At 34.9% G+C, this 15,580-nt stretch overlaps 1 protein-coding gene across 1 annotated transcript in view; it reads right to left on the bottom strand.

Moving 5' to 3' along the window:
- The window catches only part of LOC141292505 (transmembrane protein 164), a 36,846-nt gene that overhangs the window by 8,162 nt on the left and 13,104 nt on the right, over positions 1-15,580 (bottom strand). The window contains exons 2-4 of the mRNA XM_073824527.1: positions 13,857-13,906; positions 2,115-2,181; positions 1,918-1,996 (exon numbers count right to left, since the gene is read on the bottom strand). Coding sequence (XP_073680628.1) covers positions 1,918-1,996; positions 2,115-2,181; positions 13,857-13,906 — 196 coding nt within the window. The remainder of the gene's footprint in view (positions 1-1,917; positions 1,997-2,114; positions 2,182-13,856; positions 13,907-15,580) is intronic.

Below are 15,580 nucleotides of genomic sequence, written 5' to 3'. Positions count from 1 at the left end.
TGAAGCATATACATTATTCATCATAACCTGTTGATGACTGAGGTGAATCACTAAATCTGAACTAAATCTATTGCTATTATGAATCTGATTACTTATTCCATTTAACTAAATATTTTATGTAATATTTTTAATATGTTACCTTTTTATATTTAGCACGAATCAAATGATACTTCACACCTTTATGTGATTTTACTATAAAAATGCTTTTTACAACTAAATTGAGTTAGTGACTTAGTAATATGTTAAATGGTGAATCACCATCCTGTAAACGTATTTTCTTTTTTTAAATGTTAAATTTAGCAGTGAATGCACAATTAAAGGGAATTTCTTTATGTATTATTGGCTTGAGACTTGGACTACAAAACCAGTCTTAAGTAGTATGGCAAAAAAGCAAAAATAAATAAATAAAATAATATTTTTTTTCTTTTATGCCCAAAATCATTAGGATATTAAGTAAAGATAATGTTCCATGAAGATGTATTGTAAATGTCCTACTAAAAATATATCAAAACTTAATTATTAGCAATATGCATTGCTAAGAACTTCATTTAGACAAACTTTAAAAGCGATTTTCCCAGTATTTCGATTTTTTTGTTTTGTTGTGCACCATCAGACTGTAGATTTTATTGTTGTATCTTGACCAAATCTTGTTTAATCCGAACAAACCATATATCTATATATTATTTTACATTTTTTTAACTACTGTTTTTGCCTTGATTTCCAGTATAAATATCTAAACATTCTTGAATCCAGAAAAAAAAAGCTCATTAAAACCTAACAATATTTTGATCCATTTTTCAGAAATGGATGTTTGATAACAGAAATTATTCGGCCGAAAATAAATAAATAAATCTCCACTAAAAAAACATGATGAGAATTATTCATAAATCTGCTGCCGTCAGCAAAAATTAATACTGATATCTTCTGCCAAAATAAAAGCCAACATTCATAAATGTTGCATTGTAATTTTACTGTTGTTCTTGTTAAATAAAAAACACAAAAATAAATAGCAATCATTAGAACAGTTCTATTAATACATTTATTATAACATTCTCCTTTGCTCAGCAAGGCTGCATTTATTTGTGCATTAAAAACACATGCCCGATTCAAGAAGGGGGTCTTAAAAATGGCCAAAGAATATTATTTTACTAACTTATTCATTTTAAGTTAAATTTAATTTGTTGGTAGGCTATAATGTCTACTAGAATGTTAAAAATGTTCAGTATCAAGTAAGTATTTTTAAATTGTTTTGTTATTGATTTTTTTTAAAGCAAGACAAAACTGTAAAAAGCACATTTTGGCTATTTAATTTATGCAATGGTGAAAAAAATATAGGAAAAAACATGTTCAGTAATCAGTCTTCGGCCCAGTGTTTAAATTTTTTTCAGTGCATCCCTAGAAAACAGGTCGTTTTGCTTCAAGTAAATGTATCTAGATTCAAGAATGTTTAGATATACAGTATGTCCTGGAAAACAAGGCAAAATACTAAGACATTTTTTTTTTTGCAGTGATACACACACCTAAGAACGTTGCCCCCTTTACAAAGACACATTTTGTACTCCCTGTACTCTACTTAAGGCCATATCAAGTGTAGCTGTAGTAATCCTTTCTGAACATTAGATGACACTATGGGTTTAAGGTTTCATTTCTCTCAGAGTTCAATTGCTCTACTGACATATACTTTACTGTGGGCATGTGAAGCGTCCTTTTGACGTCAAAGTAAGTCATTTCACAACAGTTGGATGAGCTCTATAAATAACACAATGGATTTCAACAGTACTACAGCTCACTTTTCAACTGAAATGTGTCACAGGGAAGCTAAAATTACATTGTGGTGCACGTGGACAACAGCGGATATGACGAAGTGTGGTAAAAACACCAGCTCTACGACTGTTTGACCAAACTTCAGAAACTCACCTCCTTTTCTAAAGAGGTAGACTGGCACGAGATACAGCATGGAGTGCTGAATATAATAGATCTCCTTCTCAAATGGAAGCTGTGATGGGAGAAGAAAAGTAGGTTTAGAAAACAAAACATACACGTTCTAGCCTCATTAGGTGTTGAACACAAACACGAGCGCTGAACTTAAAAGTGACATAAAAGAATATACTCACCAGTCGAGTGTTGACTACTGGGAAGAGAAGAGCTAGAAGGGCTCCATTCAGCATATGCACCTGAAGCCTTCAAAACAGAAAAGACGGAAAGCTCACTGCAACAATATTTCTACAACAACACTACGAGATCTAAATATTAGCTGTTCAAGGGAAATGACAAAGAAATGGCATTAAACTGACAGATATCAGAAGTATCATTCAAAACATGAAGCTGATATAGATCAAAAGCTGCTATTACACAAAAATAATTAAATCAAAACAAGCCTATTCATCATATGCTGCCTAAAAGCAATAAAATATGTATCCTGCACAGAGAAGGCAATCCCTGAATTATATATTAAATTGATGGTATGAAACGGAAACAGGTGATATATACATATCTAATATGTGACCCTGGAGCACAAAACCAGTCCTAAGTAGCAGGGGTATATTTGTAGCAATAGCAAACAATACATTTCATGGGTCAAAATGATTTCTTTTATGACAAAAATCATTAGGATATTAAGTAAAGATCATGTTCCATGAAGATATTTTGTACATTTCCTACCATAAATATATAAAAACTTATTTTTTGGTTAGTAATATGAATTGCTAAGAATTTCATTTGGACAAATTAAAGGGTGATTTTCTCAGTATTTCGATTTTTTCGCACTCTTTTAGGTTTTGTGGTCCAGGGTCACATCTAATTCATGCAATACTAAAAAAGTATTAATAAACAATATAATGTATAAATATAGCTAAATATGGAATATTTGTGTTATGCGTTTTTAGGCTTTTGGGATTATTGTTATTATGCCGTTAGAATGGCAATATTAAAATATTATAATGACTTTATCTATATTTTTCAATTTAGAAATTTCCCCTAGCAATGTCCTGTGAATGTGAAAAACTTCAGTTTTATTCACCGCCATAGGAAAACATGGTAAAACAACATGCATTACAACAGAAGCATGTTTAGGATTACAATAATACATTATTATAATTTGATAGCAAACAGGGCTGGAGTGGAGCTCATTTTCAGTCCAAGAGTTTATTGCTTATTGTTTATTTATTTGGATCCCCATTAGTTATGCCCTAAAGCATTGTTAGTCTTCCTGGGGTCCACACAACACTTACAATTTATACTTTATTACACACATAAAAATTGTGTTTCAAAAAGAATATACAGATAAATAACAAATGACATACTAAACGTAAGCAAACATTACATCACATACAAATAAAAAAGCCTATAAATTAAAATGAATACAGACAGCAATATGGATTACGCTCTTTTATTAAATATTGCATCACTCTATAAAAATCTTGATTTTGTCTTGATTACCATTTTATTATTTGGAAGTGGGGACTGATTGATGTGGGGAAAACAGCAGAGTTAAAAATAAATGGTGGCTTCCCTGCTGAGAAAAAAAACAAACAAACAAAAAAAAAAAACAGCTAAAACAAGCCTAGGCTGGTTGGCTGGAAGTAGCTGGTTTTAGCTGTACTCCCAGCCTGGCCAGGGTGGTTTTAGGTGGTGGTTTCCCAGCCTGAAAAAGTGGCTGTCCAGCTATGACCAGCTAAAACCGGCCAACCAGCCTAGGCTGGTTTTAGCTGTTTTTTCACCAGTGTTGTGGCAAAATTAACAAAAGTGGGCCACGAATTCAAGAAAAACAGGTAAAACTTGCCGCTGCATCAATTACAGCTATCGCAATTAAAATGCAGTGTGAAAATTAATGAAGTGTCAGTTTGCAACTGACATTTAGATCTGCACGTTGCATCAGATCACACTTTTTGTGCCGTTGAGCATTATAACCAATCACATGTTTCTGTTGATCTTATGAATGCAATGGCCAATCAGCAGTCTGCATTGAAAATGCTGAAAAACAACTGCCTGCCAGATTATGAATCTTTTCATTCCCAAGTTTATCAACAAGTGGAGTAATAATTTGGCAGCCCAAATTTAAAGGGGTCCACCTGGATGGCCACTTCAGGCATGATAGCAGGTACCAGTTAAATGGTGCTTGATGCTGCAATCTGGACCAGTTTACAACATCATGCAGCATAGCAGACCGTTTCTGTACAGCTAAAATAAGTGGAAGTGGCTGGCACTGGACGCCATGGCCATGCCTGCTCTTGTTAAAAATAAAGTGGAATGAACTGTGTCCATGCACACTGCATAAGGGAGTGCTATTTGTTTGACACTTTCTGCTGCCTATGTGTAGAGCATTCAATAACTTGTGCCTATGGAGGCAGATGTTCCTTCTGGTTACAGTCGGAGCATCTACAGTTGAGGTCAAGTTTAAAATCTGCAAAATGTTAATTATTTTACCAAAATAAGAGGGATCAAACCAAAAGCAAGTTATTGTTCATTTAGTACTGACCTGAATAAAACATTTCACATATAAGATGTGATAATAATAGTTGAATTTATAAAAATGACCCTGTTCAAAAGTTTACACCCCCTCCCCCCCCCTTCTTAATATTGTGTAATTACCTGAATCATCCACAGTTGTTTTATTTTTTTTATTTTTTATTTTTTTTTTTTGTTTAGTGATATTGTTCATGAGTCTCTTGTTTGTCCTGAACAGTTAAACTGCCTGCTGTTCTTCAGAAAAATCCTTCAGGTCCTAGAGATTCTTTAGTTTCCCAGCATTTGTGTATTTAAACCATTTCCAACAATGACTATGATTTTGATCCTGATCTTCAATTAAAAAAAGCTTTCATTCTGGAGCATCCGTGAGCATTTGAGCCTTCTGTAATAGCTGCATATAAGTCCCTCAGTTGTTCTCGGTGTGAAAAGATAGATCTCAAAATCATATCTTTTTGGATAGGGTTCATATCATTTTTGGATAGGCTTCAAATACACAAAAATGCTGGAAACCAAAGAATTTGTGGGACCTGAAGGAACAGCAGGCAGTTTAACTGTCCAGGACAAACAAGGGACTCATGATCATTTAGAAAGAACTCTGGCTCTCAACTCTACATTAGACATTGTTTAAGGCTGTTCTGTTCAATGGACTATTTACACAGGAACTGTTGTTATGAAATACATTTTGTTCTTATACCATATAGGTTCTTTTTTTGCCTCATAACATTTCGCACTGATAGATTATTCTTTGTACGGAGTGTAACTGGCATCACCGTACAGTATGTACAGAAATGGAGGCTATTTTAAGTTTCAGTCTTCACCTGCTTATAGCGTTAGAAACAAAACTGTAATGCATCTGCAGCATGTTAACAGCCTATATAATTGTCCAGCATCAGTTGTAAACTATTTTTACCATTCCAGAATATTCAGTTGTTCAGCTTATCATTTATATCTATGCATGGTATTGCATTAATGTTTCTACAAGCTTTTTTTTTTTCATATATATATATATATATATATATATATATATATATGATACGATACATTTACTTCAAATGTATCTTTAATTCCTGTAGAATCCAAAATTTGGAATACTTCCAATATTCCCCACTTTATCTTTCCATGGAAAGTTTCTGGAAAGTCCTGGAAACGTACAGGAAATTTTCCACCCTTTTGCCACCCTAATGCTAAATGTGACAGAGCAGATAGTCGTGCTATGAAATTATAGTCTGACAGAAAGGTTTAAACCCAACAACTGCCTCTCATATTTTCTAACAAAACAGTTGTTCTCCATTTGGACTGCAAATTATTTTAGCTGGGTGTTGAATTGCTAGATCTAGAGACATGACAACTTCACTGACTGCCCTCTGCGTGCTTAGTGATCATGCAAGTAACATTTACAGCTAAAAAGTTGGCTAGTGTGATGCCACCTCAAGGTCCAACAAGGTCTAAGCAATTAGATGAAAGTCATCCTGTATTTTTTACATCGAGGAGAGTACAATGGCAATAGTGGATTGGTAGATAAAGCTCTAAAAGGAGTTAAAATGTGCGAGAGAAAAGACTAGAATCGGTTGACAGTGTTTCATCCACAACCCCATTTTGCAGTTACAAGCAGTCAATGTTGCTCGAGGTAACAGGAAGACTTTCTGAGAAATTTAGCACATACACTTTTTTTTTTTTTTTTTTAAGTTTAGTCAAGAGTTTACAAAGAAATGTGACTCTATGGTATGTCACTTGCTGGAGTCGCAAATCTTGACACAGGCATGTGATCAGTTAACAATAAAAACCCAACAAACAACAAAACTCAGGATCCCACACGAGGGATTTTATTTTGGTTTCATGGTCATTTAGTGCTTCCACTTTTAAGCCACATGGTTTTCTGTGTCATCAAAAAAAAAAAAAAGATGATATGAGTTTACACACAGTAAATTATTTTTTTATTTTTTTAAAGAGCTATTAGTCTTTTAAACTCTTAACAACATAGGCGAATACACTGGTGGTTTAAATTAGCATTATATGAGTTACTAGGACTGTGGGAATACAAATGCTGTGGTTATGTTGTCACCTCTGAGTCTGCGTTTATGAGCACAACCTTTATAGAAGTTCACTTTCAGAACAAACATTTTCAGATATTTTACTCCCTTGTCATGCAAGATGTTTGTCTTTCTTCAGTTGTAAAGACATTCTCACAGGCACCATAGAAGTCCACTATATGGAGAACATTCCTGAAATGTTTTCTTCAAAAAACAATTTTTTCACAACTGTAGAAAGAAAGACATGAACATCTTGAATGACAAGGAGGTGACCTGTAAATTTTTGTTCTGGAATTGAACTTTACTTTAAGGACTGCCAACTAAATGCCAATAAAACGCACTGTACTGCATTTGTTTTTTTTTTGTTTTTTTGAGGCAAACATTTTATGATTTTTCTCCATATAGTGGACTTCTATGGTGCCTGCGAGTTTGAACTTCCAAAATGCAGTTTAAATGCAGCTTCAAAGGACTCTTAAACAATCCCAGCTGAGGAAGAAGCATATCTAGTGACAATTTATATATTTTTTAACCTCAAATGCTTGCCTTAGGGTAGGGTATGTCGAAAAACTCCCATCACATTTTCTCATGCAAGGAGGGTCAAATACCCTTTACAAAAAAAAAAAAAGGTAAAACAGCAATGCGGGGCGATTTTGAAGTTAAAGGCCCACTAAGTAACTTTTCCCTCAACGCTCCCTCTACAGGTTGGAAGCGGAACTGTCCATTACCGCTGTCGTAAATAATTTAGCCTACTGTTGCGTCACATGCACGTTATTTGTTTGGAGGCTATCCAGGACCAGCTTTGGAAATAACGATGTCCAGTGACAAGGTAGAGTATGTTGTATGACTTTGTAAAAGCATGAAAACCTTTTGTGAAGCCTGCCGTAAAGCAAGTCGCATTTGTAGTCTCATTTGAACTACAAAACCGCGACCCGACGACCCAAACTTACATAGTGCTGTTATGGCTGATAGAGGGTCGCAAAGCGAATACGAAAGTGCCGTTTCACCCTGTTATGAGTTGATGAACCACTGACATGAGTTCGGAAACATTATTTTAAGGTAAAAAAAGTTACTTAGTGGGGCTTTAAAGAAGAAAATGAGATGGGAGTTTTTCGATATACCCTAACAAACCGGAATACACAAAAGTTCACGCAGAGCTACACAAGACAAGCATTTGAGGTTAAAAAGTACATAAATGGTATTTTTTTTTTTTTTTTCCAGAAATTAACCGATCATTTCACCCAAAAAAGACCCTTCTTCCTCGGCTGGGATTATTTAGAGTCCTTTGAAGCTGCCTTTAAACTGCATTTTGGAAGTTTAAACTCACGGGCACCAGAGAAGTCCACTATATGGAGAACATTCCTGAAATGTTTTCTTCAAAAAACAATTTTTTTTACAACTGAAGAAAGACAGACATGAACATCTTGAATGACAAGGAGGTGACCTGTAAATTTTTGTTCTGTAATTGAACTTTCCTTTAAGGACTGCCAACTAAATGCCTATAAAACGTATTGTTCTGCATGCTTCCCTTAAAGGATTAGTTCCACTTCCAGAACAAAAATGTACAGATAGGGGTGAGCGGGGCACAACCTAACGCGGGGTTAATTGTAACATGCGTGGTTTAAATATTTCCACACATGCTAGCATAACCAAATTTACGGTGTTTACTAGTTGCCATAGCAACACTATGCAGAGAAAAAAAGAGCGCCAGAATTCAAAAGCCTTTTGAAGATATCGCTGAATATTTATTTTACCATAGTAAAAGTACATTTCTGGCTGAAGTAAATTTTTCATTTCAGTTTTAAATATTCATTTAAAATTAGACAAATCTGCTATTTTAATCTCCAATTTGTTATTTATCAGTTTAGATGGTTTATTAATGCTTCGCAAACAAGCAGAAGACACTAACCTGTTTTAAACTCCAGTCGCACAGATGGGGAAAGATGTAACACTGTGTTACAATATTCCCCGCTGTTATTAAACTCTGCTATTCTGTGACACTAGCGGTGCAGTTTACACAATTTACTTCTAAGGATTTTGATAGGATACCTCAAGAAACAGATGAATAAAGGCTGACAATCAATGTTTAATGTTCAGAAGTTATTATTTCAAGTAATGTAAAGCATTTTGGCTGGTTTCCCTGCTGAAAAAACCAGCATATGCTGGTTAGGTATGTTTTGGTGCTGGGATGCTGGTTTTAGCTGGTTTATGCTGGTCCTTTGCTGGTTTATGCTGGTCCCTTGCTGGTTTTTGCTGGTTTATGCTGGTCATGTTGCTGGTTAATGCTGGTCCTTTGCTGGTTTATGCTGGTCCTTGACCAGCAACATGACCAGCATAAACCAGCAAAGGACCAGCATTAACCAGCTAAGGACCAGCATAAACCAGCAAGGGACCAGCGTAAACCAGCAAAGGACCAGCATAAACCAGCTAAAACCAGCATCCCAGCACCAAAACATACCTAACCAGCATATGCTGGTTTTTTCAGCAGGGTTATGTGTGTGGTGTTCTATGAGAGCTGTGTGTGGAGGAGTGGAGTGTTCTTCTGAATGTCTAAATGTGTTTCATCTATCTGTCCACATTGTTTTGAACTACTGCACAGCTGTGTGTTGCGATCAGAGCCGTTCAAAGCATTGTTGCAATGTGTTAATTTTCAAACTCCAAAATTAGATCATTTTTATTTTTTTTAAAAACGTCATTACTTCATTTGAAAAAGTTAACTCATGTATTTTACTGACAAAATATTTTAGTTTGTTGTGTATATTTTTTTCATTCGATCAGATAACATTTTAAGCTGTCATATGGTCATGTTACAACGTGCCCCTCAGATGTTACAATGTACCCCACCTACGGGGCATGTTGTCACGTTTCACTTACTTTCTTTTGAGGCAAATAACGAAAAACGTATACACTGTAAATATGAAACAAAGCGATATATTTGTACTAGACAAGTGTGAAAATAACGTGGATAAAAAAAATTGTACTCTGAACCCCACGTGGATTTACATAAACCGCGAAATTCAAAAAGTGTTAGGTTGTGCCCTGCTCTCCCCTACTCACCCCCATGTCATCCAAGATCGTAAAGAAATCAAGTTTGAGCTTCCAAAATACAGTTTAAATGCAGCTTCAAAGGCCTTTAAATGATCCCAGTCAAGGAAGAAGGGTCTTATCTAGTGAAACTTTTGAAGCAAAATGACAATTTACATACTTTTTAAAACTCAAATACTCGTCTTGTCTCGTCTCTGCGATGCACATGTGTAGTCTGTGTGATCCTGGCCAATACAGTTAGGGTATGTTGGAAAACTCCCATCTCGTTTTTGTCTTTAACTTCAAAATCATCCTACAATGCCGTTTTACCTTTTTTTGTAAAGGGCGTTTGATCTTCTTTGTATGTTCACTTTGTAAACACTGGGTCGGTACTTCTGCAGCGATGTAGGGCGATTTTGCTGTTGGAGATGAAAACTAGATAAGAGTTGTGAAGCTGTGTTTAAACTGCATTCTGGAAGTACAGACTTGGGGGCACCATACAAGTCCTTTATATGAAGAGAAATCCTGATATGTTTCCTCAAAAACAACTTCTTTACGACTGAAGAAAGAAAGACATGAATATCTTGGATGCGTCTATATGAGCAGCTATCAATAGTCTATAGTCGTCATTCCCAAGAGAATCCGAAACAAGAATATACGAGATATGCAAAGATATGCAAAACGTAAAACAAGCAGTGCTTGCTTACGATTCTGAAAACCAGTTATGTTGAGAAATTTTATTTTAAGTGGCACATGTTGTTATGAAAGCATTTGCATACTGGAATGCTTGTAGCATTAGAACAGCCTTCTCTCTGTGCCGTCTTGATTTACGTGCTCGTATTTAGTATTTTTGTTCACTGAACATCCAAGTTCTTACTCTCACCAGAAACTGCTGCCGACATGAGCCCATGAGAGGTGACGTGTGTGTGCTGGCCTTTAGTTAGAACTGATGACGTGCAAACAGTATGTTCTTAATAAATCATCCTGCTGAAGAGATACTAGAGTCTCTTGGTCTTTACTTCGCAGCTTCATACAAAAGCCAGTATGTAGGCAACACTACTGCTCTTAAAGTGTATATATGGGCCTTTCTACAGAATTGGATCAAAGTCAGAGTTGGAAATGTCTTGACAAATATTTATTTTTTTCACAAATTTTGTGTATGCGCAAACTGTATAATATCCAAGGTACACATTTCCAGTATCTGTGCAGTTAATTCTCATATTGCATTTTCAGGAAGTTTGGGAATATTTGTCCTCTGCTCAAACTTGTCACTACTGAAACTAAATCAAAAAGATATTTTTAAAAACAACAATGAAATAAAATGCAAAAATGATTTCAATATTTTTCGTTTAAATTAACCCCCAAGTTAAAACTTAGGAGTTACGGTTTAAATTAAAAGTTCCCAATAAATTATGATTTTATTTTTTATTAAGCTTACTGATATTTTAATATTGTGGGTTTAGTAAACACCTAAGATCTGAATACTTAAATGCTCTTAATTTATTTTTTGGTTGTGGGACAGCAGTAGATTGGCCCAAGTAATATTTCTGAATTTTAAAGCAGTAATATTATTTTCACTTACACTTCCACTATTTTGTACATTATCCGTTGGATTTTGGTTCAAACTCTTTTCTGAAACACAGCATTGCTCATGTTGAATTCAAGTCAGTTCTAACTAATGTGCTGGTCTAAAACAACTCATTACTATGCTCCAAGCTTACCTCATTTGCACTCATTTAAAAACAGCCATCTGAATTCACAGCCACTAGTTTACATTGTAATACACACGTAATCTGTGATGTACTTGATGGTCTTTTGGTGAGTTAATAGTGAGTTGCATTACATGAGTTTTTCACATCAAAATGTAGAAAAGCAAGAATTCAAGCTTCGTTTTAACAGAAACCAATTTATAATGTGAACAATCTAAAATTCAGGTCATTCTGGTGTTGTTCATAATTTATTGCCATCTGGTGACATTACCAATTCAGCATGTCTCACATTCAGGACATTAAAAGCTCCTGTGAGGAATTTAGCCCCACCATGTCACTTATAATGAAAAGTCAAAACAGGGACATTAACACCGCTCTGTTAAAATAGCAACGGTTTTACAAAAGAGCTTATGTTTATGAAGTGACATTAGAGAGGATATATCATAGCAACTATTCATTACTTAAACATGATTAAACATGCAGTTTTATATCATCAAGTCAAGTCACGGTTATTTATATATATTGCTTAAGAGAATACTGAATGTTTTAAAATATCTTTACATTGTGTCCTAATTGTTAAAAAAAAAATAAAAAAAACCTTTGGATCTTGGACCTTACACTTTTCAACAATCTTCTATGATTGTTCTCTACTGTCAAATTGAAATTTCTGGCTGGTGGCCCTTAATACAGAAAGGAATTATCTGACGCTCTCACACTCACTTTAAGTTATTATTAATATTAATGTTTATAAGTTTAGAATCATTACACTTGTGAGGTTGAGAATGAACTCTCAGCCACAGGGTCAGCTAATTCTCAAAATGAAAAGCCAAATTAAATTTTAGTCCACTGTCATTTAAGTAGACACATCCTATCCAAAGCAATTTACTGTATAATAACAGCATTGTTTGCGGTTCCAGGGGTTAAGTGCCTTTGCTCAAGGGCATAATATTGATCACGTACTACCTTCAAGCCTAGATCAACTAGCACAAGGCCACATTATTAAAAGAGATGAATATATAATATGACTATAGGAGACATGGTTTATTTCCAACACAGCAACTGATAAGCAGTGTTGGGGAAAGTTCTTATATATATATATATATATATATATATATATATATATATAAAAACACTTTACAATATTGCATTACTACTACTCCCTTAAAAAAATTAACTAATTGCAGTACTTAGTTACTTTTTATGGAAAGTAATGTTTTTTGTTACTTTTGTGTTATTACCTTTCACTAGATTTTCAGACTATATTTAACATAAATGGTACACAGAGCATTATTTTCAGCTTCATATTTGGTATATAGTTGTCACCTGTAAATATTTTTATTTTTTAATTAATTTTCTCAAAGTGACAACAAAGAGCTCCTAAAATAATAATAATAATAATAATAATAATAATAATAATAATAATAATAATAATAATAATAATAAAGACTTTAACTTTTTTGTGCCCTTAAGAAATAATTCACATTGGATTTTTTTGCATGCTTGTGCATTGCAATTTCTAGTTTTATATAGCCAATTTCCTAATGTATCACTGCCATCTTACTATGAATAAAGTGAGAACATGGATGCACATGACAAGGCATAATGTCCTATTTAGCACATCTTCTGTGGCGGCAGAGAAACCAATATGCCAAGGGTCTATTAAAAAAGACTGGTACTGTAAAAAAAAAAAAAAAAAAAGGTGTTTAAAATTTGGCTTTTATTAGGGCAGTATTCAAGTCCTCGGGTCTCTTTACTTCTTGTACAAAAAGAATAAACATTTTTATTAAATTCTTAATTTTCTATTATACAAAACTAAATGCGAGCAAAAGTCTGGAAACACAAATATTTCGTCTATACGCTGCTTTCTTTTTCCAATCCTTTTCCAGACCGGGAAAATATTTAAAATCAAATTCTATACTTTTCCAAACCCCACAGGAACCCTGGTTACTTTTTTCTCATCTGGGCTAGGCTTGCTTGTTTGTTTTTAATAAAAAAAATAAAATAAAAAATAAATGTTGGCAAATGTAAAAGCCCTCTAACACCAAAAGTGAAATGAATAAGCCTTAGGCTAAAGGATATTTGTGTTACCATATTTTACATATAGGTTTGTGTCATATTCTGAGTTTACATTTCACTGCTTTTATTCATTTTGAGGAATACTGAATCGGTTTTTGTGCAAGTGAGAGAAGTAAATCCATGTTTACATTTAAACTAGAAGTACAGTAGCATCGCGTTGACAGTGCACACAACACCTCTCCACTTACTCTTGATTTCTCTCAACTTGCGGACAAGAACGGGAAAACGATGTAACTGGCATTACTTATTTAAAAAAGTAACTTTTTCTCGTAAATGAAAAAGTAATGCATGACAGGAACTTGGAAAGAGCAGTCTGATTACGTAACTCACGCTACTGCTGCTAAGTATCCTAATCATTCACAGAAAAAGTTGAAAGGTTGAAAGGCTATTTTAAGAAGAGTCTGGTGATATGCATAGGTTTGCATTCCTTATATGCTGGAAAGGCTAGACACTGCAGTGGTTACTGTCACTAAACTTAAACTGCACAAGAAGAACAAGAGTTAAGGTAAAAGCTCACAGTTCTCTGGAGTGCAACATGTTACTGAGTACTTACCTAAAGATAACCATTGCAGTTTTACAGGGGGGACATGCAAGCAGGAAGATCTGCAAAAGATGAAGTGATAAAGTGGTAAAGCTCAGTAACAACGACTCTTTTTGGCAAAACAGATAATACATGAAGCAGCAAAACTCGTAATGCAAACTACTACACATTAGATTGATTAAATGATGACAGCAATTTTAAGTCAAAAACAAATAAATGCTTAAACCATACTCTCATTCAAGCCAACATATCTGCTGCAAATGAAGGCTCTGTTCAATGCCACGCATTGTGTGGCCTTAGGTATTGAAGGTATAGAAATGCAATCTTTTGGCCAAGGGCCAAGCTTATGTCACAAGTTTATGACATTCTCCGCAGCTGAGCGTTAATCAAACAGACATTCAGCTACTGAAAAGTGAAGACCTGGAGATAACATGACATTTTTCTCCAGTTCACTGTTGCATTGAGAACTACTCCCAAAGCAACTCTGACACTTATTATGGCAGAAATAATTCTTATACTAATACTAGACAATACTATAGAAATGAAATTTGGATATATTTTAGAGTAGTCAATGTGCAACTTGTGTATCAGTATAGATTTACTGGTCTTCTGAAAATTACTCAACATACAGTTATTTTTGTCAAAATAGCTTGCAACAAAAGGGTCATAAGGAGGTTTTCCAAGATGGGTTCCATTTGGAACATGCTCTGTGCGTCAAGTGCAGAACCTGGCTTTAAAAAAAAAAAAAAAAAAAAAAAAAAAAACGAGTGCTGCCAGCATTGCTTTAAAGGCTGCAGAAGTAAAAGGCTAGCTTGTCAGTGCTTGGACCATACGCCGCACACTGCAACAATGGCTCACAAAAAAGCATGCAAACAGTTTGCTGAAGACAACCTGCCCAAGAGCATGAATAACTGGAACCATGTCTGATGAGACTATAAGATAAACTTGTTTGGCTCAGATGGTGTCCAGCATGTGTGGTGATGCCCTGGTGAGGAGTACCAAGAAAATTGCATCTTGCCTACAATCAAGCTGGGGCTGCATGAGTGCTGCTGGTACTGGAGAGCTGCAGTTCATTGAGGGAAACATGGATTCCATTATATACTGTACATTCTGAAGCAGAACATGATGCCTTCCCTTCAGAAACTAGGCCAAATGGCAGTTTTCCCGACATGATAACGATCATAAACACACCCCCAAGATGACAACTGCCTTGCTGAGGAGGCTGAAGGTGATGGAGTGGAGTGGAGTAGAGGTAGAGTAAGCACCTGTGGGGCATCCTCAAGTGTAAGGTGGAGAAGCACCATGTGTCTAACGTCAATTCTGGTCAATTCCATGCCCAGGATGATTAAGGCAGTGCCAGATAACAATGGTGCAAACACAAAATATTGACACTATGGACAAGATTTTGTTGCCAGCTATTCTGACAATAATGGCTGTATGTTGAGTAATTTTCAGGGGACAATAAATCTATACTGTTATACAAGCTGCACATTGACTACTCTAAAATATATCCAAGTTTCATTTCTATAGTATTGTACCTTGAGAAGATGTACTAAAATGGTCACTGAAATGTGATGGGTGTATTTACTTTTGTATATTCCCTGATCATGTTTGTTTTCCTTATTGATTCTCTGAAATGCAAACACACCAGTTTAACAATACCATCAACGTAAACTGTTCAAATTTAAGCTCAGTGGAGTTGTTCAAACAATCTCCAATTTAAAGTCTTTTATATA

Source organism: Garra rufa, chromosome 19 (genome assembly GCF_049309525.1).
Source record: "Garra rufa chromosome 19, GarRuf1.0, whole genome shotgun sequence".
Taxonomy (NCBI): domain Eukaryota; kingdom Metazoa; phylum Chordata; class Actinopteri; order Cypriniformes; family Cyprinidae; genus Garra; species Garra rufa.
Note: the sequence above shows the minus strand (reverse complement) of the source record. Positions and strands in the feature narration are given on the sequence as shown.